This window comes from Lontra canadensis, unplaced genomic scaffold (assembly GCF_010015895.1).
Source record: "Lontra canadensis isolate GAN:19392208 unplaced genomic scaffold, GSC_riverotter_1.0 scaffold71, whole genome shotgun sequence".
Taxonomy (NCBI): domain Eukaryota; kingdom Metazoa; phylum Chordata; class Mammalia; order Carnivora; family Mustelidae; genus Lontra; species Lontra canadensis.
In genome coordinates, this window is record NW_022631065.1 from 10833227 (window position 1) to 10859513 (window position 26287).

The 26287-nt window shown below is 52.8% G+C and overlaps 5 protein-coding genes across 10 annotated transcripts; 3 read left to right on the forward strand and 2 right to left on the reverse strand.

The window, feature by feature from the left end:
• Positions 1 to 228: 228 nt before the first annotated feature.
• On the reverse strand, positions 229 to 7387 carry TTC31 (tetratricopeptide repeat domain 31). 4 transcript variants are annotated; one of them, XM_032880767.1, is made up of 13 exons: positions 7274 to 7387; positions 7022 to 7110; positions 3567 to 3669; positions 3223 to 3446; positions 2964 to 3047; positions 2412 to 2468; positions 2232 to 2312; positions 1927 to 2121; positions 1661 to 1712; positions 1483 to 1573; positions 1253 to 1394; positions 942 to 1043; positions 229 to 761 (listed from the first exon to the last, which is right to left on the reverse strand). In XM_032880767.1, exons 1-13 carry the CDS (start codon positions 7311 to 7313, stop codon positions 465 to 467), a joined length of 1557 nt encoding a protein of 518 aa, XP_032736658.1. In that variant the 5' UTR covers positions 7314 to 7387; the 3' UTR covers positions 229 to 464. The 4 variants fall into 4 exon arrangements, with proteins under 4 accessions (XP_032736658.1, XP_032736657.1, XP_032736656.1 ...); XM_032880766.1 differs by having other exon boundaries at positions 229 to 764; XM_032880765.1 differs by having other exon boundaries at positions 3223 to 3669.
• A 7-nt stretch (positions 7388 to 7394) lies between these two features.
• On the forward strand, positions 7395 to 15235 carry CCDC142 (coiled-coil domain containing 142). 2 transcript variants are annotated; one of them, XM_032880750.1, is made up of 9 exons: positions 7395 to 8664; positions 8982 to 9068; positions 9146 to 9295; positions 9430 to 9560; positions 9633 to 9746; positions 13195 to 13309; positions 13519 to 13696; positions 13823 to 14022; positions 14178 to 15235. In XM_032880750.1, the coding sequence occupies exons 1-9, from the start codon at positions 7596 to 7598 to the stop codon at positions 14432 to 14434; spliced, it is 2301 nt and encodes a 766-aa protein (XP_032736641.1). In that variant the 5' UTR covers positions 7395 to 7595; the 3' UTR covers positions 14435 to 15235. The 2 variants fall into 2 exon arrangements, with proteins under 2 accessions (XP_032736641.1, XP_032736642.1); XM_032880751.1 differs by lacking the exon at positions 8982 to 9068.
• Positions 15236 to 15353: 118 nt separating this feature from the next.
• Positions 15354 to 16165, forward strand: MRPL53 (mitochondrial ribosomal protein L53). Its single transcript, XM_032880777.1, has 3 exons — positions 15354 to 15579; positions 15679 to 15791; positions 15899 to 16165. The coding sequence occupies exons 1-3, from the start codon at positions 15488 to 15490 to the stop codon at positions 16030 to 16032; spliced, it is 339 nt and encodes a 112-aa protein (XP_032736668.1). The 5' UTR covers positions 15354 to 15487; the 3' UTR covers positions 16033 to 16165.
• A 2762-nt stretch (positions 16166 to 18927) lies between these two features.
• Positions 18928 to 23186, forward strand: MOGS (mannosyl-oligosaccharide glucosidase). The gene is made up of 4 exons (XM_032880749.1): positions 18928 to 19899; positions 20093 to 20319; positions 20801 to 20997; positions 21237 to 23186. Exons 1-4 carry the CDS (start codon positions 19557 to 19559, stop codon positions 22978 to 22980), a joined length of 2511 nt encoding a protein of 836 aa, XP_032736640.1. The 5' UTR covers positions 18928 to 19556; the 3' UTR covers positions 22981 to 23186.
• Positions 23187 to 23360: 174 nt separating this feature from the next.
• WBP1 (WW domain binding protein 1) lies at positions 23361 to 26094 on the reverse strand. 2 transcript variants are annotated; one of them, XM_032880774.1, is made up of 5 exons: positions 25584 to 26094; positions 25150 to 25251; positions 24508 to 24610; positions 24198 to 24374; positions 23361 to 24028 (listed from the first exon to the last, which is right to left on the reverse strand). In XM_032880774.1, the coding sequence occupies exons 1-5, from the start codon at positions 25650 to 25652 to the stop codon at positions 23574 to 23576; spliced, it is 906 nt and encodes a 301-aa protein (XP_032736665.1). In that variant the 5' UTR covers positions 25653 to 26094; the 3' UTR covers positions 23361 to 23573. The 2 variants fall into 2 exon arrangements, with proteins under 2 accessions (XP_032736665.1, XP_032736666.1); XM_032880775.1 differs by lacking the exon at positions 25150 to 25251 and having other exon boundaries at positions 25584 to 25918.
• Between the last annotated feature and the right edge of the window lie 193 nt (positions 26095 to 26287).

Sequence of the window (26287 nt, forward strand, 5' to 3'; positions counted from 1 at the left end):
AGGCATGAGGGGCTGGGGCTAGAAGGAACAAGGTGAGGCTGGGCTCAGGAAGATGTGAGCATCTGCCACGATGCAGGGTGGGATTCAGGCATCCCCTGAACCTGCTCCTGAGCACAGATCGCTGGCTGGTGCATGAGGTGCCCAGAGCCAAAAATCAGAGCAGGCCCTAGATGTTCCCTTCTGGGTCTGATATAGTCTGAAAACCTGAACTTATGTACAGTTCCCTCCTTAGCCTTGGTGGATTTTATTTTTCTCTACTGCTCCCAGAGGAAGCCATCTGCTTCAGAATCAAAGAAAGGTTGTTTTAGTGGACAGGGGGTTCCTTTCTGTCATCAGGTCTCTTTGGCAACAGGAACGGCCACCAGCGGTATCTTTAATTATGGCTTTAGACTACAAGATCTCAAGATATGCAGGGAACTAGGGGAGGCACACATGGCCTTGTCCTATGAGGGACAGGTCCTCCATCATCTGGCCTGAGGTAGATGCTGGGGCCGAAGTCCCAGGATACCAGAGCCCTTTGAGGTGCCCCGGAGATGGAGAGGGTGGGGGCTCCTACTCTGAGTCTGGGGAAGGGGTGAGTTACAGTGGCTCAGGTGACTCGGGGGATAATGCAGCGGTGGAGACAGAAGGCCAGCGGCTCTTGGACCAGTGCTTGGAGGACGAATGACAGACAGGAGGCTTGAGGTGCCAGGCCCAGCTTGGGAAAATGGCTGTGGGAACCCAGTTGACAGAAGTGGCTCCCGGATTCCTCCTCGCTGATTCTGCTGAGAAGGGAGAGAGAGGGGCACCTGTTCCTCCTTTCCAGCAGCATAGCCCATGCCCCTCCTCCCACCCATCCCTGCCATCACTACCCTGAGGAAAGGAGCAGCACTCGCTGTGGAAATCCCAGCCAGCTCTCCAGCTGCTCACTCTGGGCCCGCCAGTGGGCCTGGTTCCCTTACCAGAGCAAGGTGCAGAAGGCAAGAGTGGAGCTCCCGGGCGGCATCGGGCTGGGAGCCGCCTCTCAGAGTCTCCTGGAACACAGCAGCTGCCTCTTCAAAACGCTTTCATCCCAGAGCAATTAGAAAGAGGAAAGTTTAGGTATCAAGCGGGGGAAGGAAATTAAAACTGTCTCCTTCCTCAAACTCGCCTCAGCTCCTAGTACCACTGACACTGTGGTACCAGGAGCTTTACTAGAAAATGTCAGTATAGACCCAATCCCTACCCTATGCCACCCAAATTCCACCCACACTTCCAATCTCAGATCCCTTACCTGCAGTCCCATCAGGGCCTTGCCCAGGCGGAAAAGGCCCCGGGGCCAGCCCGGTCGCAGGGTGAGGGCTACCTGGGCATCGGCGAGGGCCCACATGGACTGACCCAGCCGCTCATGGCAGAAAGAGCGGTTTCCAAATAACCTGGTAAAGACAAAGTGACCAAAAGTCTAGATCCTTAACGCTCTGCCTCACCCTGACCTCCCAGCACAGTGGCCAAGCCCCCACTCACCGATAATCCCGGGGATTGAGCTTCAAAGCCTGGGTAAAGAGAACCACAGCCTTGTGGTAGAAGCCATTTTGGGCAAAGCTGGTACCCAGTGCTGGGGAGGAGAGAAGGTGGGAGGGTTCAGATGGGGCTATCCCGGGGAGGGTGAGGTGAGGAAGGAAAGAGAAAGAGAGAATCTCACTTGCCAGCTCCTGGCTCTGCTGTAAGGCAACTGCCAGCAGTCCTGGAGATGCCTAGGGATGGGGAGCAAAGTCAAGCAGGATTCAGGCCTCAGCGCCCCCAAATCCTTCTCCTTTGTTCAAACAATGACTATTGACAACTTCCCAACTTCTGTAATTCTTATGACAGTACTGCAAGATGGGATCAGCCCTACTTTCCCTGTCAGTGATGGAGCCTGACCCACATCTCTTAATCCTAGAGCCAGAGAACTTCTACTGGTCACCTCACCTCTGCCTTAGGACTCTGCCTGGGGCTCTCTTCTATTGGAGAGCTCGCTTCCTCCTGGCCCATCTTTTCTTTGGGGCTCCGGCTTTTGCCTCGAGGCTCCTGGCTCAGTCCCTTCTCTCTGCGGGCACTGGGAGGCCAATCCCCGACTTTGCGCAAAGCCAGAGACACGAAAGTGCTAGATAGATCCAGTGAGTCCTGTGAGCAGAAAGGAAAGTTAGGGAGTGGGGATGAAATATGTCCTGGAGTAGGGAGAGAGGGAGGCGGGGTGGGGGGGCCTGAGATCAAGAAAGGAAGGAGACTCTCACCTCTTCCTCACCACACTGTCCCTGAGGAGGGTTCCCAGGGCTGGATGGGGGGCTCCCATCCCCATTTGGGATGCCCATGACCTGGAGGGAAGGCAGATGGGGATCACTTGAGCTGTCTGCCCTCTGAGCTCCCACCGTCCTGGCACCTAGTGTTCTTCATACCTGCTTGGAGACACTCACCTTGGGCTCCCCACCCTCCTGCTCCAAGCGCTCCTGTCGCTTGCGATCCTTTTGACGCTGCAATGATAATGATGCTGACGCTGATGATATATTTTGAACACTACATGTAAATACACACACACACACACACACACACACACACACAATCTGTATCTTGAAGCCAATTCTTTACATGTACAGTAGAGACTACAGGTTGTGTACCAGGTTAAGAGCTTTGCACACACTATCTCATTTGATCCCTGCAACTCCATGAGGTAGGTTTTGTTGTTATCTTTGTGTTACAGGGGAAAAAGCAGACAGGAGACCCGCCAGGCAGAGGTCCCCCAGTAAGAAAGAGGCAGAATCCAGCCCAGGCGGCACAGTGTGACTCCAGAACCATCACACAATAGGGCTTCCATGAGACCCTCCCCTTTAGGCTCTGAGCCCCCTGGGCCCCCTCTCACAAGAGGATCCATTATGGGCTACCCCAAGTTCTTTCCTGTCCTCACAATGTGTCCCCCTTTCCCTTTCCCCAATCCCTCTAGGTTCCCACTCCTCCTGCTCTCCAGCTACCTTCTTCTTGAGTCGTTTCTTCTCTGCTCTCTGTTTCATGCGCTCCTCTTCAGCTACCAGCTCCTCAGCCAGGTGGTTGGCTTCCTGGAGAAGAAAAGGCAGGTGACCGGAAAAGAGAGAGAGGGAGAACGAGAAAAACAAAGGGAGGCCAGCAGGATGGAAGGACCTTGAAAGGTCCAGATTAGGGGCCAGACGGATGAGGGCACATGGCAGTTAGAAGAGCACTGGGCGAGGGGAGGCCCCTTGCTGACAGTCTTACCTCTTCTGTCAGCAGGAGCTTCTGGGGCATGGCCACCTGAAGTAGGCTGTCTGAGCCACCAGGGGAAGGGGCGGAGGGGCTAGGAGGGCAGGGCTCAGACCCTTGAGGAGGAAAAAGGAAGGACTTTCGGAGACCACAGTAGGTGCCCAGTCCCTTGACCCCCTTGGCCATGTCACTCTGTCTAGGCGTTTTCCCCTCATCGCAGAAATGGTCCAGGAGGTAATCTGTCCGGAGGGACAGGGAGAAGGGAAAGAAAAAGGTACATGAGAGAGAGGAACATCTGAGGGCCAGCCCTCCCCAGGGTACCAGCCTCGATCCCTGGGCTCGGCCCCTGCACGCCCCACCATGGTGCCAGAGCTGTAGCCGCCCACTGCTCCCGTCCACATGGATCCGGTGCAGGCCCTGGGGATCACTCGCCACAAGCCGTTGAAGAAAATCCGCTATGTCCTGGGAGGGGGAGGAGAGGGGAGGCTGGTGTTGGGGGGAGCTCTAGGACAGAACGGGGGACTTGGCTGGGTCAACTGCTCCACCATGGAGACAACCCAGCCACCCAGCCTGGAGAACCTTACTGGCTGACCTTCTCCCCAGCTCAGGGCCTGAAGACACGCTGCTCTGGTTTTCCTGGTTTATCACCTCCTTCACCACTCTCCTGCTTCCCAAGCGTTCTGTGTGGCCCTCCGCCCAGCCTTCTCTATCATATAAGATCTCCTCCCCTTGACCTGCCACTACGTCAGCTACACTGAGGCCCAGAAAGAGCCCTCTTACCTGCTCTTCCAGCTACACACCCTGCCATATCCTTAAATACAGGCAACCCCATACAACCTGCTCTGGAGCTACATCACGCTGAAATGAGCACAGCATCCCTGGCTGGCCTCTCCCCTGCACGTGGTCTGTTTCCCCCAAAACCAAGCTCTCAGAAGTTACTTCCCTACTCAGGAACTTCCAGTAATCCCCCGCTGCCAGGGCCATAGGCAGGATTGAGTCTAGCTCCTCACACTGGGATTTGGAGCCTTCCAGAAAGCCCAGGCTGACCCTCTAATCTTCCTCCATAATTTCCTCCTGCTTGGCTGCTGTTGTCCCTCTGTTCTCAGGTTTCTTCTAGTGTTGGGATCGTCCCTCCAACTGTCCCTAAATCCCTCCTGGCTCTGAGCTTCTCACCACACCTGTCTCACTTTCAAGGTTCAGATCAAATTCCATCTTCCCTCAAACCTCTTCATCTCCAGTGATCTCTGCTCTCACTCAACCAAGCTGGACTCACATGGTCTGTGTTATACAATTTAGAACCTTATTATTCACTGCTTTTTATTGCACTTTCAATTGGCGAGAAGCATGGAACCGGAAAGAACACTTTGCTGCCTGCATCTTAGTTCTGGCTTTGCCATACTGCCTGGCGATTGACTCTGGACAAGTCATTTAACCTCTCTGAACCTTGGCTTCATCATTCACAACATGAGATAAGACTCTTGAAGGCAGGGTGCCTGGGTGGCTCAGTGGGTTAAGCCTCTGCCTTTGGCTCGGGTCATGATCTCGGGGTCCTGGGATGGAGCCCCGCGTCGGGCTCTCTGCTCAGTGGGGAGCCTGCTTCCTCCTCTCTCTCTGCCTGCCTGTCTGCCTACTTGCGATTTCTATCTGTCAAATAAATAAATAAAATATTTTTTAAAAATTTAAAAAAAAAAGTGCAAAAAAAAAAAAAGACTCTTGAAGGCTTCGCCCGTTACATTCTGTGGTTCTTACAAGATTCCTCATTTAGTGTCAGCTCTGGAGGAGGACAGGAGCCATCCTGTCCTTCTGGTGCCATTCAGGTGTAAACAGAGCACACCCCTGACTAGGTGGTAGCCCACTGACTGAGAAACTTAGAAGCCACATGAAACACCAGAGTGCTAAATGAATGCATAGCAAGGACTTCAGATCAGGGAGGTATGGTCAACTTTCTAAACAGTCTCAGAGGTAGGTTATCCTTCAGGAGATAGTTCTGACTCAATAGCATCTTCACTGACACTGCTGTGGGCTTTCATCAAGTCTTATTCTCAAATTCAATTTCCTCCGGGGTTTAATTCAATTTCCTAACTGGCCAAGTCTAGCTATCTCTAAAAACAAACCAAAAAAAAAGGGATGATCTTGACCTTCTACCTCTCCCCTAGGCACAGTCTGTGCTATTGTCTTAATTCACCATGTGGCTGACCATGATCTGGCTCCCCAGTTCTCCATGAATCATCTCCTCTCCTCTGGTCCCACCTCTAGCTACAGTGGTCAGTGGTCTGTGAAGGTCCTACAACACACCAAGTGTGTTCCCATCTCAGGGCTTATGTCCTTGTTACTTCCTCTCCCTGGAATGTTCTTTCGCCAGTGAATGGCTCACCCCTTCAGATCCTTGCCTGCTAAACCTTTCCCAGGAGGCCCTTTCTGACTACTCCATTTAAAAAGAGAAACTCAACTTCATTCAGCACTCCCTACCCTTCTTATTTTTCCTTGTATTTTTCATATCTGGCATACTATATTGTTTATTTGTTGACTGGCTGCCTCCACTAGATGCTTCTAATTCACTGACTAAAAGGATTTTTGTGTTTGGTTTACTGCTGTCTTCCCAGTGCCTAAAACTGGTACATTGGTGGCGCTCAGTAAGTGTGGTGAGTGAGCAAAGGCAGAGTGATTGGTGAGGAGACTATTCTATTAGAGATGCAGCCAGGAGCTGGCTCTGAAGAACCCTGTGTGACCCAGGGAGTTTGGACTTTGTCTTGTTAGGGATGGGAGTGGACCTGATCTGGGGAGTGAAGCACTCAAGTCAAACACTCAAGTGAAACAGCACTGGGGTGGGGGTAGGGAGGACATGATTCTAGGGGTGGGATGTTTAGTTGGCAGGCCCTTATGACAGAAAGAATGAATTCTTAAGCTAAGGAAGCGGCAGCAGAAGCAGGAATGGAAATGATGGGCTACAGTCAAGAGACATATCCAGGGGCACCTAGGTGGCTCAATCAGTTAAGCATCTGCCTTAGGCTCAGGTCATGATCCCGGGGTCCTGGAATGGAGTCCCACATGGGGCTCCCTGCCCAGCAGGGAGCCTGCTTCTCCCTCTGTCTCTCTCTCTGTCTCTCATGAGTAAATAAATAAAATCTTTTATAAAAAGAGAGAGAGAGAGAGAGAGACATTTCCAAAATGGACTTTAGTGACTGGCTAAATGTGTGACGTAAAGGAAAGGGAGGACTATATACAACGATTCCCAGATTCCTGCATTAAGTAACTGGATGTCCGTTAGTGTTACTAGCCAAAACTAAAGTTAGAGGAAAAGCAATCAACTTGCAAAGTAGATGAATTAACTAACGGAATTGCTGAATTTGAGGGTTTGGAGATACCCAGGAAGCAGCTGGAAATACAGCTTCTTAAGTGCTCCCAAATCTGATCCTGTCCCCTCCTCAATAACCCTATCACCTACTTGAGGACATCCAAGCATTTCAAGCCACTTACTGCCTCCTCCCTCCCTTCATTTCTTGCAGTTCCAACCAAATCACTCAAGTCTCACTTCAGTGAAGTTTTCTAAACTTTTCCTTGCCTTGGTGTCTTTGCTCACATTCTTCCCTCTATTCATATTATCTTACCCTAAGGAACTCCCATCCACTCCCCAATTCTCAACTCAGACCCTCGTCCGCCCAATCCTGCCCACTTTCACCACCCTCCATTTGCCACGCGCTCCTCCAAGCACGAGCCCCAGGCTACGCCTCTACCGAGCCCTCCCAGCCCAGTGTGGCTGGAGAAAGGCGTGATCAAGAGAAACGGGACGAGGGGGAGCTAGGAGTCCTTTTACCTCGGCGCCGTAGTCCTCGGGACCGAATTCCTGGCAGAGCTTGGGGACAGCAGCGACCTCCAGCGGGCAGCCAGGCTGCAGAGGACAGTCTATAGTAAACGAAGGCGGTGGCACGTCAAGGGAATTGGGAAGGATGGGCCGGAGCCTTTCGCCCACCCCGTAAAGCACAAGACCCTACTGAAAACAGGTAAACCCAAGTGGGGCTGTCCCTCCCCTCCTGGACCTCCTTGTCGTCTTGTCACACCTGCTTACCTAACTTTATCCGCCCCACTGCCTTCGGAATCGGCGCCATCTCCCATCAACAGTGACCCGAAAGTGAAAGACCGCCTGGTATTTGATACAGCCGGGAGGGTGGGGGGGGAGGTGGGGGGGGGCGGAGTAGCACAGGGTAGACCGCCATCTTTGTTAGGGGCAGAAGCCTCCGCTTACGGAGCGCGAGAGAGTCCATGACGGTCCCGGCGGCTCCAGGGCTAGAGATGACGGCTCTTGAGACGGGGCGGAGTCCCGGCGGCAGCGGGCGTTGGGCAGTGCGTGGAAGTGGGAATCGTTAGGTTCGTCCCGGACGCGGCGCCCCATGGCCCAGGCATCTCGTTCTGGTGGCCTTCTGCCTCCGCTTCCTACCGTGCCGCCGTTGAGGGCGCAACCCGGAGGCGCCGTGGAGGAGCAGTGGGAGAGAAGGCAGGCGGGGACTCTTGGCGGGGACTTTCGTAGCTGGTCGTGGCTGCCGGTTGCCAGGAGCATCCCCTGCCTAGACCCGCGGCCCGGTGGAGCCCGGGGAGGGGGGCCGTGGTGGGCGGCGCCGGCGGACGCCAGAGAGCACCACGACGAGGGCGCGGCGGACTGGTGGCGGGAGGCGGCAGGCGGCCGCCCGATCCCTCCCGCGCTGCAGCGTCTCCGGGCGGTGTTGCTGCGGCTGCATCGCGAGCGGGAGCAGCTCCTCCAAGCCCGGGACTACGCCCGCCACCTACAGGCGGCCGTGCGCCTCCTGAGGATCATGAGTGCCAGCGCGCCGGGCCCCGACCCCGGCCTCTGGCCGCAGCTGTGCCGGGACCTGCTACCGCACCCCTCCCGAGGAGCTGTGCTGCGAATCGGCCTACGGGAAACTCCCGTACCGTTACTCCTGGCGCGCCCTATCGGACTGGCCGCCCAGCGCCTGGATGCTGCCATCGAGATGCAGCTTCGGGCTCTGGGTCGGGAGGCGGCCAGCACCGGCTTGTCTTCCCAACTTGCCGACGTGCTGCTGGCGCTTCCCGCCTACCATCAGCTGCAGGAAAAAGCCTTGAGCCATGTCCCTGGGGCAGCGCGCCCTTTCCCGCCCGCCCGTGTGCTCCGCCTCCTGACGGGGGAGCGGGGTTGCCAGGTGGCGGGTCAGCTAGGTGAGGCGCTCAAGGGAGCGGGCTTGCGGGATCAGCTCCGCAGTCGGTGCCAAGAAGAGCGGGAGCTGCTGCCGGGGCTGCTGGGGCTGCTAGGGGGCGTGGCGGATTCAACCACCAGTGGACTGGGGCTTGAAGGGGCTGGAGCCCTGTGGAGCCGGTACTGGACCCTGCTGTGGGCAGCTTGTGCTCAGAGTCTGGACCTAAGTCTAGGACCCTGGAGGGACCGAAGGGCAGCGGCACAACAGCTGAGTCAGGCACTGGGTCAGGGTGAGTGATGGGGCCTGGATGGGCCTTTGGGCAGACCGGGGTCTCTTTTTTCTCCCTAGCCACGTCACTCCCCTGCCAAGAGGACTGCAGAACCAGGCCCTTTAGAATGAACACTACCTCCCCAACCCCTTACTCCTAACTCTCTAACCCCCTCCTGACCCGACAGGCTCTAGCATCTGGGTTTCAAGGCCAGTCTTCCTTTCTACTCAAGTCTTGAGTCTTGGTGGCAGCCTCCCCTCTTCCCCCGTCATTGAGTGGGAGGTAGTTCTGAAAAAGAGAGGCCTCTTTTCAGGCTCCAGAGCCGTTTCTCCCACTAGCATCCCTGCCTCAGGAGTGTGAGAAGGAGTTGGCTTCTTTGTGTCGCAACCTATTTCATCAGTCTCTTACCTGGAGCTGGGACCAAGGTGAGAAGGAAGGGGCATTGGGAGTGAAACAGCCCCAGATTGCTCCTTCCTCATCAAACCTTATCCCTCATCTTCAGGCTTCTGCCAGGCCTTGGGATCTGCTGGTGAAGATCAGAGCAGCCTTGCCTCATCCTCTCATACCACTGAACTTTTGCAACAGCTCTTCCCTCCTCTCTTGGATGCCCTTCGAGAACCCAGGTCAGGGTTGCTCCTCTGTCAGCCTCCAGGTGAGACAAGGTGCTGGATATGGAGGAACAGAACAGTTGAAGATGTCCCCGTTATTCCTTTACTCTGTTCTGAAGCCTGCTTCCTCCCAGAGGGGTTCTACGACCCCTCAGATACTCCATCCTCCTCTCCCCAGGTCCCGCACCACTTGCTCTGGGGCTCTGTACCCTGCAGACCACCTTGGTCTGGTTTCTGGGCAAAACTCAGCAGCATCTGGCAGCGTGGGCCCCAGGTTCCTTCCTGGTCCTGATCCAGAAGAACTTACCTGTGAGTAACTAGCAAGTGGGAAGGGGAACAGCCTGGGCTGGACTCAAATCTCACTTCCTGTTTCTGCCAAAGCCTCTATTGCATGAGGCAGCAGCTCTGTCTAGAGTGGCGGCAGAAGAAAGTTTGGGCCTGGAAGTGGAGCAGCAACTGGGCCTGGAGATCCAGAAGCTAACTTCACAGATCCAGGTGAGAAGAGCGGGGGCCCTGACAGTGGCAGTTGAAAAGTCAGTTCTATGCCCAGTTTGGGGGGTGGGGTGGTGGTGATAGTCGTGGAACATTCCAGTGACTTGGAATCTCCTTGGAGTCTCTGCTGATTTTATTTTTTCTTGCTCTGTTCATTTTTGTTCTCTCTTCCCTTAGCTTGTTATGGAAAACTTCAAACATATACAAAATTAGAGAAAAGAGTATAATGGACCCCCATATTCCTACCACTGAGGCTTTAACAATTATCAGCTTGTGGTCAATTTTGTTTCATCTATAGGTCAGGCTCTCATTTTGTGATGTTAACAGCCACTGAAGATAACTGCTTAGATCCATTATTTCATTAGGGGGTGCAAAGTGGTGATATTCCAATTCTATCATATCTTTATTTATTAGTACTTACTCCTATAAAGAAATTTGCCCTCATTAGTTACTTGGTTACTTTGAAGTATATTTTGTAAAGAAAAAGCAAGATAAATAATTGAATCTTTCCTTTTACCTACTAGCTTTTTTTTTTTTTTTTTGACAGAGATAACAAGTAGGCAGAGCAGCAGGCAAGGGTGGGGGGAAGCAGGCTCCCCACTGAGCAGAGAGCCCGATGTGGGGCTCAATCCCAGAACCCTGAGATCATGACCTGAGCCGAAGGCAGAGGCTCAACCCAATGAGCCACCCAGGTGCCCCTATCTACTAGCTTTTTTTTTTTTTTTTGACAGAGAGAGATCACAAGTAGAGAGAGAAAGAGAGGAGGAAGCAGGCTCACTGCCTAGCAGAGAGCCCGATGTGGGACTCGATCCCAGGACCCTGAGATCATGACCTGAGCTGAAGGCAGAGGCTTAACCCACTGAGCCACCCAGGCAGCCCTACTAGCTTTAAAAAAAAAAAAAAAAAAAAAGCTTTTATTTATTTGAGAGAGAGAGAGCACGCGCGATCAGGGGGAGGGGAAAAGGGAGAGGGACAAACAGACTCCCTGCTGAGCGCACAGTTGCGGGGGTGTGTGGAGGGCTCTGGATCCAAGGACCTGAGATTATGACCTGAGCCAAAGTCAGCCCCTTACTTACTAGCTTTGAGAGGATGTTTCTCCTCTTTTCTACGTTTATCATTTACATTTTTTTTAACTAACAATGGTGCCTTTTATTTTATTTATTTTTTAATAAACATATAATGTATTTTTATCCCCAGGGGTATAGGTCTGTGAATCGCCAGGTTTACACACTTCACAGCACTCACCATAGTACATACCCTCCCCAATGTCCATAACCCCACCCCCCTCCCAACCTCCCTCCCCCCAGCAACCCTCAGTTTGTTTTGTGAGATTAAGAGTCACTTATGGTTTGTCTCCCTCCCATCCCATCTTGTTTCATTTATTCTTTTCCTCCCCCCAAACCCCCCATGTTCATTTACATTTTTATTAAAGTAATACATGTCCATAGTTTAAAAATGAAGTAGGATATTATTGAAGACTTCTAAAATAATGAAAAAAATAGCACTTTAATTGCCCCAACCCACTTCTGATTCCTGTTCCACAGTGATAAGCTTCATCCATTCTTGCCTGTCTTCTAAGATTTTATTTTCTTCTAAACTTATAATATTATATTTTTATTTTAATTTTTCCCCATTTTGCACAGTATCTGCTCCTACTATGGAAGATGTTTCAGTTTTTTTGTTTTCTCTTCCTGCCCCAGTTTCTCCTGTGCCCTGAATAGGGGCAAGGCTATAGAGTTCAGGCTTTGTCCCTCTGCTCCTTTTTCTCTGCATCTTTGCTTACTCACAGTGCCTTGGTGTTACACTGCGTAGTTTAGCCCTAATCTACGATCTGCACCTGCCTGTTCCACCTCAGTTTATTGCTGTCTCTTCAACTCAACATACTCCAAAGCAGGCTTCTCATGAGGGCGTTGCCCAGTGATGGCCATGGGAATCCCCTAAGGAAGGCAGGCCATGGCAGGCATGTCGTTACAGAAGCTCTCTACAGGGTCTGTGGCTCAAGGTGGTGGCTACGCAGCCTCAGAAGAGTGGCAGGGGTTACTGGAGATGGGAAGTTCATAGTTCCTTGAGGGAGTAATGGGGAGATGACTGACCAAAGCAGAAACTCCCTGTGTGCATGCCTGTGTGCACATACATGCACATACACCACACACTTTTGTCCAAATTTGGATGGGGGACTGTGGAGGAGAAAGCAGGTTGGCATAAAATTGTGGAGGACACTGAACATCAGCCCACAGAATTTGGGCTTTGTCTCATGAGAGATGGAAAGCCACGGGAGGAGCAGGAGGGGAACAGTGGAGACCCTGATAGAGTCTCATCCAGCTATAGTGGTCAGGTTGGGAGGTAAGGAGACCTAAGAGAAGAGTCCAGCTCTTGCTAGTTGTGAGAACAGGGACAGGAACAATGTGCTTACCATGGGAACTAACCATTGTGGGAAGGACTCTGCATGCCTTGTTCCTCCAGGAACATCCCAGACAGAAAGACTCTTTCATAATGTGACCCTGTGTTTCCTCAGAGTATTGAATGCAGGGAGATTCCTAACAAATGTCAGTTGACAAAAGGGTAATTTCCTTGGCATAAATAAGAGGGAGTCTGGGTTTTCAGAAAAGAGGAAGAATTGGATTTAGGATAGGCCGCTGTCAGGATATGTATCAGGAGCTGCATGGGCTCCACTTCCCCCTGTCCGGCCCCCAAACCCCTGATTCTCTTCAGGCTAGCAAGCATCCAGTTACCTTGTCTTTACAGAGCTGCTACCACATTACCCATTTCTTGGGGTTCCTCTCCAAAATAGGCTGAAGAGACCCCTCTTTTTTGCTCTCCCATTCCAAAAAGATAACCTATCAAAGCACAGAAACCAAACCAGCACATGGGCTTTTTCTTGCTTTATAGGTTACACTACTCTGGGAAAATGGAAATAGGGTGTAAAAAATATTCAGTGTTAAGGACATTCCAAAGGTTCCTGAATCTCAGAAAGTTAAAGTCGTTGCTCCTGGTCTGCATATAATTCCTGCCTTCCTTTCACAGTTGATGAAAGACCATACAATTCCCTTTCTTCAGCCTCTGCCTGTCTGTAGGTCATGCAGACCCCTCTCTCTAGCATTTGCTTTGGAACATTCATAGTGGTGAGGATGTGTCCCTGTTTTTTTTTCCTCTTGATGTTCCTATAAAGTAAAATTAACCTGGACGACTTCTAGATGCTGAACCAAGCTAAGGAAAGCAGGGTAATCCTATGGCAATTGTCTATAATCTTTTCTGGGTCCCGGCCTTTAGGAAGACCCAATAAAAGTTAGGGTATCTCTTGTCAGAATGGCCCAAGCCCGTAGAATTATGCATACAGTTCTGTTCTGGGTCTTTATGGAAGCCAGTTTAAACACCTCAGATTTAGAAGAGCATCATAACTTGGCAAGTCCGTAACAGGTAAGCCCCTTTCATTTTTTCCATATGTCCACAGCTCCTGCCTGAGGAGTCACTAAGTCTCTTTTTTCAAGAATGTCATAAACAAGCCACACAGGGCTTCGAAATCTACATGCCACAGGGTCGGTACTGGCGGCATCGTCTCTCTCCGGGTAACTCCTCTTCCCAGCATCCCCTTCTACAGTTCCCAAGGGTAATAGTCTTCTGACCCCTCCAAATCCTAGATCTACTGCTCTGTTTCCATCCTTGTCCTTGCCTTCTGTGCCCCTGCAAATCTTACTGTCTTCCCCCAGACACTCTGTTAGGGGCTCAACGGATCTCCATAGCCTCATATCCTGGCCTTTCTCTTCTCTCACTCCAGAACTCCCCAGCATTCCTAGTGAGTATGCTGGGTTGGTGGTTCGCACTGTCCTGGAGCCTGTGTTGCAAGGATTGCAGGGATTGCCACCTCAAGCGCAGGCCCCTGCCCTTGGCCAGGCACTGACAGCCATCCTGGGTGCCTGGCTTGACCACATCCTGGCGCACGGGATCCGGTTCAGGTGGGGAGAAAAGGAGGCAATGGCGGAGGGCTGAATGGACCTGGCAAAGGGGAGGGGATAAGTGGGGCAGAGCAGTTGCAGAGGCAGTAGAGGCCCATGGCACATTGTACCCTGGCCTTCACTCAGCCTGCAGGGGGCGCTGCAGCTTAGACAAGACTTTGGAGTGGTCCGCCAGTTGTTGGAGGAGGAACAGTGGGGCCTGTCCCCGGAACTTCGCCAGGCTCTGCTCACGCTCAGCATCTTCCAGAGGCTGGATGGTGCCCTGCTGTGTCTATTCCAGCAGCCCCTGCCTAAGTCTGAGGTGCAGAGGAGGCCTCCCTGTTGCTGTGAGTCACTCTTCCCCAACTCTAGGCTCTTTGCCCTGCCCCTTGCTACTTTATGTGCCCTACCTCCCATCCTCATTAGTTACCTCGTGTGGTTGTCAACAGTTGTCAAACCCCTCCTCCTACCCACTGCCTGTTTTCCACTCTTGCCTTCCCAGGTACATGCAATGAGGTCCAGTCCATCGAACTGCCTAGCAGCAGCCTGAACAGCCTAGAAAGCTTGGAGCCCCCTCTTCGGCCTGGAGCACCCCCAGCTCAGACAGCTCAGCTGCTAAGCACACTGTGGGGAGGGGGACCTAGCCCAGAGGCTTACCTGGTGGGAAATCAGCAGGCCTGGCTGGCCCTGAGGCAGCACCAGCGCCCACGTTGGCACTTGTCTTTTCTTTCCTGCCTGGGGATCAGTCCTGAATCCTAAGGAGCCTAGCACCAGGATCCACAAAGTCAGAGCTCCCCAACTCTGGCTTGGAAAGCCCAAATATTTAGAACTGCATATTAAAAAAGCCTACATTTGGGAGCTTAGAAGAAAGGCTACCTGAGAACCACAAGCTACACAGAACCTGGACTTAAAGTGAAGCATCCGTGATCACTCCAGTGCCTGCAATCCAGAGTAAAGGGCCAAACCACAGCCTGGAACCTGGAGGTCAGCATCCGTGGGAGGCTCAGGCCTAGTACCCCAACAGTGAAGACCTCTCAGGACTCGCACTGGGAGAAGGGCCACAGCGTTGGATCCCAGAGGAAAGGGAAAGGGAAAAAGCAGTACAGAGAGACCAGGATGCCACTTCCTTTTAAGTCCTAGGAGCCAAGCTAAACACAAAGTTAGTTCATCAGGAACCACAGAGGTGGAATAGGCATTTCTACACTTAGATCAGTACCAGGAGTTGTATTACCCTCCACTCCCCGTCTCGTAACTATTTTCAGTCACTTAAGAATACTGGGCTAAAGGACCTTCACGTTTAAATTGCCGTTACTCAGAGTTCAACAAGTTTAATCTTCAATTACCTGAGTAGGGTCCCCCCGACCCCCCGTAGCTATATAATCCCTGCCATGGTAGTGTCCCCACCGAAGGGACCAGCGCTTAAGATGGTGTTAACCTAGATCTGGCACAGCAGCGTACGGCGTACGGAAGGGGTAAAGGCTGCAGGAGACGGACGTGTTACCGCAGCCAGGCACAAGGGCTTCTGCACTATTTATTGTCTTCACCGTGGTACAAGAGGTCTACTTGTACTATTGATAGGTATTTACTGACCGCTTACTTCAGGGCCCTCCAAGCTCTGTGTTTAACCACCTCCCTCCCTGCCGGCCTTCCTCCTCCTCTCGGGCTGGGTAGCCCGGGTCGGCGGCGGGGGCGCTCAAACACTACAGAGCGTCGGAGAGCCGCACCCCGCAGCCGCTGGGGGCAGGAAGGGGAGGGGGCGCTGCGTCAGAGGACACTTCCGGCCGCGCGAGGCCTTCCGGCGCGGAGGTCACCATGGCGGCGTCTTTGGCTCGGCTCGGCCTCCGGTCGGTGAAGCAGGTTCGAATTCAGTTCTGCCCCTTCGAGAAGAATGTGGAGTCCACGAGGTACGAGGCGGAAAGAGCGGGGACGGGAAGGGGCGCGCCTTCCTCTCGCCGGGGGTTTAGCCCCCCGGGCCGGGAGCTCAAACAGTTTTCACACCGCAGGACCTTCCTCCAGGCGGTGAGCAGCGAGAAGGTCCGTTCCACCAACCTCAACTGCTCGGTGATTGCGGACGTGAGGCACGACGGCTCCGAGCCCTGCGTGGACGTGCTGTTCGGTGGGCTCGGGTGGGGAGGCGGGCGGGAGGGGTGCCAGGCAGCCCGCGCGCCCTCAGTCCCGGCACCGCCGCCCTCCCAGTGCCTGACTCGTTTGTTTCTTCCCCAGGAGACGGGCATCGTCTGATTATGCGCGGCGCTCACCTCACCGCCCAGGAAATGCTCACAGCCTTTGCCTCCCACATCCAGGCCAGGGCTACGGCGGGGAGCGAGGACAAGGCCGGCGCGAGTACCGGGCGCTGATAGCGCAAAATAGCCCAACAAGCAGGTTTTAGCTTGGGATGGCTAGGATACCCACCTGAGAAGAGCTTGAGAGACGTCATCACTCGAATCACCATCTGGAGGGACACGGAGCGCCAAAAAAAAAAAAAAAAAAAAAAAAAGCGAGAGAGCCATGTGATTACTGATACAACCAGCGTTTCTGGAACAAGACACAATCAGATAGGGGGTCTGGACAAACTTGAATTTATTTCACTTTCTTTTTTTTTTTTTTTAAGATTTTTTTTTTTAAAGATTTTATTTATTTATTTGACAGAGAGAGATCACAGTAGACAGAGGCAGGCAGAGAGAGAGAGAGGGAAGCAGGCTCCCTGCTGAGCAGAGAGCCCCATATGGGACTCGATCCCAGAACCCTGAGATCATGACCTGAGCCGAAGGCAGCGGCTTAACCCGCTGAGCCACCCAGGCGCCCTTATTTCACTTTCTAACCATCATCCTGTGCTTAACCGTTTTGAATTTGGCTTCACCCATCACTCACCCAAGGTACCTCTTACTCTGATCAGCCAAATCCAGTGATGTTTTTCTCCATCCTCATCCTTCCATCTCAGTAGCGTCTGTCACTTTTAATTCACTCCCTTGTGGAACTTCTCTTCCTCTTATAGTTTTTTCCTTTTAGCCATAAAAGTGTACCACTCTCATCCTTCATTTTCTTTTCTATTTCTGGGGCACCTCATCCTCTGTCATAAGTTGAGCTACCTTCTCCTGTTAAATCCTACATTTTTCTTTGGATCTCATCTACTAATTACCTCCAAAGTCCACAACACTGTCCAAAATAGAATTGATAATCTTATATACACATATACTTGCCTCTTACCCTGACTTCCCCATTCCTTTTAAAGGCACTTCATCTTCTCAGCCACGGAGGCTGGAAACCACAGCATTTTCTCTGGTTCTGCCCTCTCCCTTTCCCTGCATATCCAGTCAGTAAGTTCAGAATATTCTGTCTTAAAAGCTTCTGAAATGTTTTCTCCATTCCCATTCACTTATATCCCAATAACTATATCATTGTATTCTCCCACCCAGTCTCCTTTTTTCTGATCATTTTTGCTGCTGCTTAACTTTATCTTTCAAAGCACATCACTGTTTTTATGTCTCCTTGTTTCACACTGTACCCAGCCTGTTTTTCATACTGGGTTGCTACCCATTGGTGTGGATCATGAAATCAATTTAAGGGGATAAATCAGCCTTTTAAAAACAAAGTAAAGTAGAATAGTATCAGAGTGCATGGCACAGGGAATGAGAAGTAATCTTTTTTTTTTTTTTTAAGATTTTTAAAATTTATTTGACACAGAGATCACAAGTAGGCAGAGCAGCAGGCAGAAAGAGAGGGGAAGCTGGCTCCCTGCTGAGCAGAGAGCCCGATGAGGGGCTCAATCCCAGGACCCTGAGACCATGACCTGAACTGAAGGCAGAGGCCTAACCCTCTGAGCCACCCAGGTGCCTTGAGAGAAGTATTCTTTTAAGAAATTTTGCAGCCTATAAACAATATACATATATAAAGTAGGAAGTATGTATATGTGTGGGTATCTGCATGTACTTGGTTGCAGTGTAGAATTATTTCTACCCTGGGTTGTAGGAAAAAATGCTTGATTGCTACGGGTTTAAAGAACTTCAGAATGCTTAGCTAGGCAATCAAGGATCTGTAGACACTGTCTTCTGTATTCTTTGCCAAATACATTTTCCATGACTTTGTTAACAGTGTTACTACAGTGCTGCTCTGCTTAAAAGGGTGCTGTCTTCAAGAGCTGGTTTTTCCCCCTCCCCCTTTAAAAAAGAAACTACCAAAAAACAAACAGCCTATCAGGAGGGAGTATGATGTAGCGAAGAGCCAGAATTTCTGGGGTTGAAATCCTAACTCTTGTCCCTAAGTAGCTCTGTGCCTGTGGAAAATTAGTCTCAGTGCCTGTTCCCTCACAGATAAAATGGGGATAATAGTACCTATCTCTTAGAACTGTTGAGAGGATTAAATGAGCCGATACCTGTAAAGCACCTAGAACATTACTGGGAGCAAAAGTCTTGTCTAAGAGGGCTTATGCTGTAGCCAAAAGGATACTGACAGCCTAGATTTGTTCCTCAGCTTGATGGTTAACTTATCTCTGGACAGATTTTACCACTCTTCTCATCTGAAAAAGTGGGGATGGTTCAGACATTGCTGTAAACACAGATTGAATGCTGGCACTGTGAACTTGAGGTTGGGGCTCTTTTCTCTGTGTCCCCAGCACTTTGCATAATCCCTGATACTCATAGTGTGCAATAAACATGTGTTGAATTGACAGATATTTACTATCTACCTTGTGCCTGTAACTTTGATTAGTACACGTACAAAGATGAATAATGAAACCCAGGGATGTAATAAATGCTACAATAGAGATATGAACTAGATGCAATAGTAGCAAGAAAGATAAAGACAGGAGTGACTATTGGGATTGGTCAGAAGATGATTGTTGGAAGAGCAAAAAGTCTACCAGCGGAGGAGGCGGTGTCAAATAGATTATAGCAAAATTGTAAGTGGACATGCAATATACAGTATTAGCTTTAAATAATGAGTTTGGATGGGAGCTAGAGTAGCATCATGGTGTTGAGTAGGGTTTTTTAAAGGATGATAGGGACTTGTACTTTATGAACACATCTTTTATGCGAAGCTATTGGTGAGAAACAAGTAGCTAAATCCAAGTTGCTTTTCTGAACCACCATTAATTGTGATGTTAACTCTCCTGGGTCCCCCTGAGGTGCAGGTGCTACTTCCTACAGCTTTCCCTCCCCTGCATATAATTGATCCTTCCCCTAAGCTGATTTGCTTCTTGGGTTGTAGAAAAGGAGGGGAGGGGGGTAAAATGCATTCTTTAAAGTGCATGCACCACCATAACAGTCCTTTTAGGATTCAGCTAGATAAGGAATCCTAGACTGTCAGAGGATTGTTTAAAGACATTGTTGGAACAGAGCTCAAGCTTCCTCTTGGGTCCACTCTGGCACATTCCACTTAACTAGGAAGGAAGTCACGGGCGTGGGCAAAGTGATCCAGACTGTTTCAGGTACACGGGCCCCAAGCTGGCCTCTTCCTGGCTCTGTAGCCAGTGCCAAGTTACTTGAACTTTCTAGGCCAGTTTTCGTTCACCTATTGGGGCAGTTAAATGTAAAACACTCGGGATGGCACCTCAGGTTCTTAACAGATATTCATTTAAAAAACAAGCCAATGTGAGATTACTTTTCTCTACTAGCCTGTGAAATCCGCGAGGATGACAAAGAAACTCTGTAGACAACCAGCCCTTTGTCACGGCGGTGGCGGCAGTTCCGGACTCGGAGACTTAATCTGACGTGGCGGGGCGGGACTTCCGGCAGGAGGCGGAAGCGGAGCGGAAGGCGCGGACCGGCAGGTGCGGCTGACAGATCTGTGGACGCCCGGGCGCCTTGCGCAAGTCGAGGCGAAGCAGGACCCGGGCTCCGTTGCCGTCTCTCCGAGCTCCCTCAACGCAGACCTCCGTGCTGGGATGGCTCGGGGCGAGCGGCGGCGTCGCGGAGCGGCGGCCGACGGAACTCGGACAACTGAAAGGGCGGTTCGGGGCGGCCCGGGACGACGGGGCGGCGAGGCCCGTGGCTCTGCCTGGAGAGCGGCTCTGGGCGTCGTGGTCCTGTCTCTGGCCCTGGGCCTGTCAGGATGCTGGCTGCTGGCGTGGCATCGTGCGCGGCGGGCGGTCACACTGCACTCCGCGCCCCCGGCACTGCCTCCCGATTCTTCCAGCGCCGCCGTGGCCCCGGACCTCTTCTGGGGCACCTACCGCCCTCACGTCTACTTCGGCATGAAGACCCGCAGCCCGCAGCCCCTTCTCACTGGTAACTGGGCCTCGGGACGGGCGGGTAGGCAGGCGGATTCTTAACCTGGGAGCCCCAGCTTCACGCCAGAGCAAGAGTGGGGAGGGGTGTTGTTCTGGAGAGTTATGAGGAGGGATGACCCTGAAATTCTCGGAGACCCAGAGGGACAGGTCCCCTGCTCTCTCTTTGACTTACGTCGCCATTCTACCCCTAGGACTGATGTGGGCTCAGCAAGGCGCCACCCCAGGGACCCCTAAGCTCAGGCACACGTGTGAACAGGGGGACGGCGTGGGTCCCTATGGCTGGGAGTTCCACGACGGTCTCTCCTTCGGGCGGCAACACATCCAAGATGGGGCCTTAAGGCTCACCACTGAGTTCGTCAAGAGGCCTGGGGGTCAGCACGGAGGGGACTGGAGCTGGAGAGTGACTGTAGAGTCTCAGGTCAGGGCCTCAGGACACCCTTCCCCCAGCCGACTCCCTCCACCCTTTCTTTGCTGGCATTTCTGCTAGCAAATGCAGTATGATGTGGCAGTTAACTGCAGGGGCTCCAGGTCTGGCCGCCTGCCTTAAACAGTGTATGACCATTTCTATTTACTATCCATAAGCCATGGTTTCCTTTCTGCAAAACGGAGATACCAGTAGCACTTAACTCATAGGATTATAAGAATGAAAGAAAATGATAAATGATATGTAGAGTTCTTAGGATAGTATATGACACAAAAGCACTCTATTATAATTTCCCAGCAAACCCTGTGCAAGCCTCTGTACCTCATCTCACTGGGTGCTTACCCTCACTGACCCTCAACACTGTAGACATAGTTTACCATGTTGCTCCTGCATGGTGGCCCTTTCAGTAAGGCTGAATTTCCAGGAGATACTGCCAATCTAATGCTGTGTTTTTCTGTCCTCCTTGGTCACCCAGACCTCAGGTACCTCTGCCCTCCCTTTGGTGTCCCTGTTCTTCTATGTGGTGACAGATGGCAAGGAAGTCCTAGTGCCAGAGGTTGGGGCCAAGGGGCAGTTGAAATTCATCAGTGGTCACTCCAGTGAACTTGGTGACTTCCGCCTTACACTTACGGCACCAACCAATCCAGGGGACACTGCCCCCAAGTATGGCAGGTAACTGGGGGAAGAGTGTGGGGGTGATGGTAGGGGTGGTATGGGTGCTGATTTAGCCTGATTTCTGTCTTCCCCAGTCTACCTTCTTTCCACTGGTTATTTCCCTACTCACCAGGCTCCATGTCCCCTGCACTGCCAAGACCCTCCCATCCTGACTCCTGGTCTCCTCTTATTTCTCTTTATATTCCTCACCATTTTCTCCTGAGTAATTTTTTCTTATTTATCTTCTTCCCTTCAAGCTACAATGTCTTCTGGTCCTCCAACCCAGGACTTGCATTGCTGACAGAGATGGTGAAGAGCCGGCTAAACAGCTGGTTCCAGCACCGGCCACCAGGGGCTTCCCCTGAACGCTACCTCGGCTTGCCAGGATCTTTGAAGTGGGAGGACAGAGGCCCAAGTGGGCAAGGACAGGGTCAAGGGCAATTCTTGATACAACAGGTGACACTGAAAGTCCCCTTTTCTGTGGAGTTGGTGTTTGAATCGGGCAGTGCCCGGGCAGGAGGAAGCCAACCCCTGGAGCAGCTGGCAGGCAGCCTGCTGACCCAAGCCCTGGAGAGCCGTGTTGAAGCCTTTAAAGAGCACTTTGAGAAGACTTTTCAGCTGAAGGAGAAGGGCCTGAGTCCTGAGGAGCAGGCTTTGGGTCAGGCTGCCCTCAGTGGCCTCCTCGGTGGGATTGGCTACTTCTATGGACAGGGTCTAGTGTTGGCAGACATGGGGGTTGAGGGGTCTGAGCAGAAGGTGGACCCAGCTCTCTTTCCACCTGTTCCTCTTTTCACAGCAGTGCCCTCCCGGTCATTTTTCCCACGAGGTTTCCTTTGGGATGAGGGCTTTCACCAGCTGGTGGTCCAGCGGTGGGATCCCCGCCTTACTCGGGAAGTCCTAGGTCACTGGCTGGGACTGCTCAATGCTGATGGCTGGATTGGACGGGAGCAGGTGCTGGGGGATGAGGCCCGAGCCCGGGTGCCTCCAGAATTCCTGGTGCAAAGGGCAGCCCATGCCAATCCCCCAACCCTGCTTTTGCCTATAGCCCACATGCTAAAGGGTGGTGACCCTGCTGACTTTGCCTTCCTCCGCAGGGCTTTCCCCCGTCTGCGTGCCTGGTTCTCCTGGCTCCATAAGAGCCAGGCAGGGCCAGTGCCACTATCTTATCGGTGGCGGGGCCGGGACCCTGCCTTGCCAACCCTGTTGAACCCTAAGACACTACCTTCTGGGCTGGATGACTATCCCCGGGCTTCACACCCCTCGGCCAGTGAGCGGCACTTGGACCTGCGGTGCTGGGTGGCCCTGGGCGCCCGTGTGCTGGTGCAGCTGGCAGAGCAGCTAGGAGAGGCTGAGGCAGCTGCAGAGCTGGGCCCACTGGCTGCATCACTGGAGGCAGAAGAGAGCCTGGATGAGCTGCACTGGGCCGCAGAGCTAGGAGTCTTTGCAGACTTTGGAAACCACACAAGAGCAGTGCAGCTGAAGCCTCGGCCCCCAGAGGGGCTGGTGCGGGTAGTGGGTCGGCCCCACCCTCGTTTACAGTATGTGGATGCCTTGGGCTATGTCAGTCTTTTTCCCATGCTTCTGCGGCTGCTGAACCCCAACTCCCCCCGCCTTGGGCCCCTGCTGGATATTCTAGCTGACAGCCGCCATCTCTGGAGCCCCTTTGGTTTGCGTTCCCTTGCAGCCTCCAGCCCCTTTTATGGCCAGCGCAATTCAGAGCACGATCCTCCCTACTGGCGGGGTGCTGTGTGGCTCAATGTCAACTACCTGGCCTTAGGAGCTCTCTACCACTATGGTCATCTGGAGGGTCCCCACCAGGCCCGGGCTGCCAAGCTCCACAGTGAGCTCCGTGCCAATGTGGTGGGCAATGTGTGGCAGCAGTATCAGGCCACAGGTTTCCTTTGGGAGCAGTACAGTGACCGGGATGGGCTGGGCATGGGCTGCCGCCCTTTCCAGGGCTGGACCAGCCTTGTCCTACTGGCCATGGCTGAAGACTACTAAGGGGAAGGTGAGAGGGGTGGCAGGCCTGCACTCTGGAATAGAAGGACAAGGTCTCTAGCTTCTGCTCCCAGCCCTCAGATACTAGTGCTTCAAACCATCCTCAGCTCATCTCAGGTGTCTCCTTACTGTCATCCCACACAGCCCTGGGGTGAATGTGAATTCAGAGTCTATTTTTCTAAATAAATGGAAAACCATGACAAACTCTATTGCTTTTGCCAGCTCTGCCTCACCAAAAGTTCTTAGCTCAGTCCAGACCTTAGGACTGTCTACTGTTCTTCAGAGGAGGGTGGGAAAAGTGGTCATTACATGTCCCCTCCAAATCCAGTTAGGTCAAGTGCAATGCAGCAAGTTGAGCACTAGTCCACCCAAATTCACAAGCAGCTGGTTCACATCTCTTTAATGAGATCAAAGGCTCCTGTGTATGTTTTTTGGGGGTAGAGCTAGCACAGTCCCCCAAACACTGCCACTCTTCCTCAGGACTCCACCCCTTTCAGGAAGATTCGAGATGGCGGGAGAGGCCAAGAAGAATTCAAGGATTTGGGCCCCAGGCTGTTTCTAGTGGGCAAGGAATTCACCCACCCTCCCAAAACTGTTTATGGGATGTCCCCTTCACTGGAAGCTAGCCCCACAGGAGAGACGTGGGGTATAGGATCGAGGGGCAGCACACAAGTGTCCTCCAGATCTGGTGGGGTGGCACTAGCCCTAGCCTCCTTGACTGGCATGCCCTCACTGGAGTCAGAACAAGGGCAGAGCTCAATACCTGAGTCACCAGTCAGGCGGCGATAGCGGCAAGAAGGGGGTGTGGGGGCAGGGCTCACCCCAGCCCCAGGCTCACCCTCCTGATGAGGGGGTGCACTCTGGTGGGAGGAAACACCTTCCACATTTGTTCCCTCGCAGTGGGCAGGGCAGCTAGAAGCAGAGGAGCAGCAGGTGCAGTCACTGGAAGCAGTCAAGGGGCAACCTGAGGCTGCAGTGTAAGGAGGCGGCGGTGTGCCGGGGCGGTGAACCACATCCTCATAGGCTGGGGGTTTGAAGGTGCTGAGGAGGCCTGCAGGAAAGAATGGCATGGTTGTGCGGCAGCCAGCGGTGGGATAGTGGTACCTTTGCTATTAGGGAAAGTGTGCTTTGAAATGTCTGAAAAGGGAAGGTGGGGATGATTCAGGTATCTGGGTTGGGAGGGGCCACTGGCAGTGTGCCCAGAGCCTCAAGCCACTCACGAAGGTCAAGCAGTGAACCGGTAGGGACAGGGCCAACCCCATGGCATGCCCCGTGGTAGGCCAACAAGTTGATCTCGCGCTGGCGCTGCTGTTGCTGCAACCGTAGTTTAGCTCGTCGATGACGGAAGGCGCAACAACAGCTAAAGAGGATGAGGACAGTCCAGAGCAGCCAGAACCCTGCAAGGGATGAGGAAGGAGGGTCTTAGATACCTCCCAGGTAGACAGAGGTCCATGAAGTTTGGAATTTTGATGCCCGACGAATTTTGAGGATGAGCAGAAGGACCCGAGAATAGCCCCGTTGGAGACTCACACCAGAGCTCATAGTAGTAGGTGCAGCAGCCCGTCTCCCCGCAGCAGTGACCACTCTCACAGAGGTAGGGCTGGTTGTTCACTCCTGGGCAGAGCTCTCGAAGCTGGGAGCAAGGAGGCACTTAGAATCAAAGGAGATCCCAGCCCCAGGCACTGTCCACCCCCACACCCCTGCATGCAGGGACATAGTCCCACCCTGTGAGCCAAGTTGAGCTCAGAGAGATCTCTGGGGAGGGATAAAGTGACAGTGAGAGGAGTGTTCAAATATCTGAAGGGCTGCTGACATGGCAGAGGATTTGGAATAACAAGAATCTGTCTAGAAAACAAGATGCAAGGTGTGGACATACAAAGAGGCAGATTTCAGTTCTGCGTACAGAGACTTCTCTCACACTGGGGCTGGCTCCCAGGGTATTTTCTGTTAAGGGAGTGTTTGGGCAGAAGCCAGGGGGCAGTCTGAGCTACCTCAAAGTCTCAAACAATGGGTAAGGGGTTTAAGGCAGTTTCCAATGCTAAGATGCTTTCATTATCCACCCTCCCCCCACGGGCTGCCTCCCCACCCCCACACTGGATCTTTCCACCCTTGGGTCTCAGGCTTCCTAGGGTAGAGGAAGGGCCATTTGAGACACAGAGCAGTGCTCCCAACCAGATGGGATTGCTGTGGATGATAAAGGATGGCATCCAGGGCGCGAGTCTGGGTTCCAGCTCTTCTCCAAATTGCTCCCTCAAGAGAAGACGCTGCTGGACTCTGTTGTGACAACAGGCACACAGAAAAACATCACAAATAACTGTTGCAAGACAGAGGGAGCTTCCCTGGGCCTCACTATGCCTTTGGTCACTGGAGAGCCACTGCAAGCTTCCACTGCAGCCATGGGATGGGGGGGGTCTAAGAAGCTGCAGGCAAAGTCAACTGCATCTACATTACAAAGTTTAGACAAAGAGTAGAAGGGACATACTTAGGAACTTCACAGCATCTTTGGCTACGTGAGTTCCTCCCCAACCCCCCAAAAGGAAGGGACAAGGAGAGGGGAAAGAGAAATAAATGGCTGTCGTGATAGGTTTTTGGAGCAGTCGGGATACCTGCTGTTGCGGCACGCGAAGTGCCCCCCAGGCCTCCTCGCTGCCGTTCCCGCTGCTGGCCTGAGCCATGCCTCCACCTACAGCCCCCGGTAGACCACAGCCTCCTCTATCGCCAGGCGCCCCGCCCCTGCCACTTCTGCCGCCACCGCCATGGTCCCTCCCCGGCCCATCTTCGCTGCCGCCACCATCACTCCGCGGCCGGAGCTTCCATCCGGGGAGAGCTCTGCCAACTAGCACCCAGATTGCTCGATCCTACCAATCAGCGACGCCCGCCGGCAGACGGGCCAATAGGAACGGACCAGAGGTTTCTCCCAGGGACCAATCTACAGCAGCGCCTCCGCCACTCTCCCAGACAACAGGAGCTTACACAGACAAAGAGCGGGGCAAGGTTCGACCATGGCCCTGACTGACAGCGACAATAGCCAATATGGACAGCAGAACGGGCTCGGAATTGCCAGCCAATAAGCGGCCGTCCAGAAAAGCAAAGTCTCCGCTGATTGGCTTGAGCGCTATTTTCGGGGATGACGCGGAAGGCCTTACCAAGCCAGGTAACCCCACTGGAAGAAGCGGTGCAGGGCAAGGGTCGCGTTCCAAAAGTGCCCCAGTGTTCTTGCGGCCTAGTGGCCGTTTCCCATGTGTCGACGCAATCTCCCGTGACGGCAAAGTGTGTGTACAGTGCATTGGCCTACCCATACCCCACTTCC

Coding starts and splice junctions, on each gene's coding strand:
- WBP1 (XM_032880774.1), bottom strand. CDS start 25,652: ATGGCTCAGGCCAGCAGCGGGAACGGCAGCGAGGAGGCCTGGGGGGCA. Junction 24,611..25,149: donor ATCCACAGCAATCCCATCTG/GTTGGGAGCACT, acceptor CCTTGCTCCCAG/CTTCGAGAGCTCTGCCCAGG. Junction 24,375..24,507: donor CTACTACTATGAGCTCTGGT/GTGAGTCTCCAA, acceptor CATCCCTTGCAG/GGTTCTGGCTGCTCTGGACT.
- CCDC142 (XM_032880750.1), top strand. CDS start 7,596: ATGGCCCAGGCATCTCGTTCTGGTGGCCTTCTGCCTCCGCTTCCTACC. Junction 9,069..9,145: donor TACCTGGAGCTGGGACCAAG/GTGAGAAGGAAG, acceptor CCTCATCTTCAG/GCTTCTGCCAGGCCTTGGGA. Junction 13,310..13,518: donor GCGGCATCGTCTCTCTCCGG/GTAACTCCTCTT, acceptor CTCTCACTCCAG/AACTCCCCAGCATTCCTAGT.
- MOGS (XM_032880749.1), top strand. CDS start 19,557: ATGGCTCGGGGCGAGCGGCGGCGTCGCGGAGCGGCGGCCGACGGAACT. Junction 19,900..20,092: donor CCCGCAGCCCCTTCTCACTG/GTAACTGGGCCT, acceptor TTCTACCCCTAG/GACTGATGTGGGCTCAGCAA. Junction 20,998..21,236: donor ACTGCCCCCAAGTATGGCAG/GTAACTGGGGGA, acceptor CTTCCCTTCAAG/CTACAATGTCTTCTGGTCCT.
- MRPL53 (XM_032880777.1), top strand. CDS start 15,488: ATGGCGGCGTCTTTGGCTCGGCTCGGCCTCCGGTCGGTGAAGCAGGTT. Junction 15,580..15,678: donor AAGAATGTGGAGTCCACGAG/GTACGAGGCGGA, acceptor TTCACACCGCAG/GACCTTCCTCCAGGCGGTGA. Junction 15,792..15,898: donor CTGCGTGGACGTGCTGTTCG/GTGGGCTCGGGT, acceptor TTTCTTCCCCAG/GAGACGGGCATCGTCTGATT.
- TTC31 (XM_032880764.1), bottom strand. CDS start 7,313: ATGGCGCCGATTCCGAAGGCAGTGGGGCGGATAAAGTTAG. Junction 3,670..7,021: donor CCGAGGACTACGGCGCCGAG/GTAAAAGGACTC, acceptor TCCCCCTCCCAG/GACATAGCGGATTTTCTTCA. Junction 3,048..3,222: donor AGCTCCTGCTGACAGAAGAG/GTAAGACTGTCA, acceptor TTTCTTCTCCAG/GAAGCCAACCACCTGGCTGA.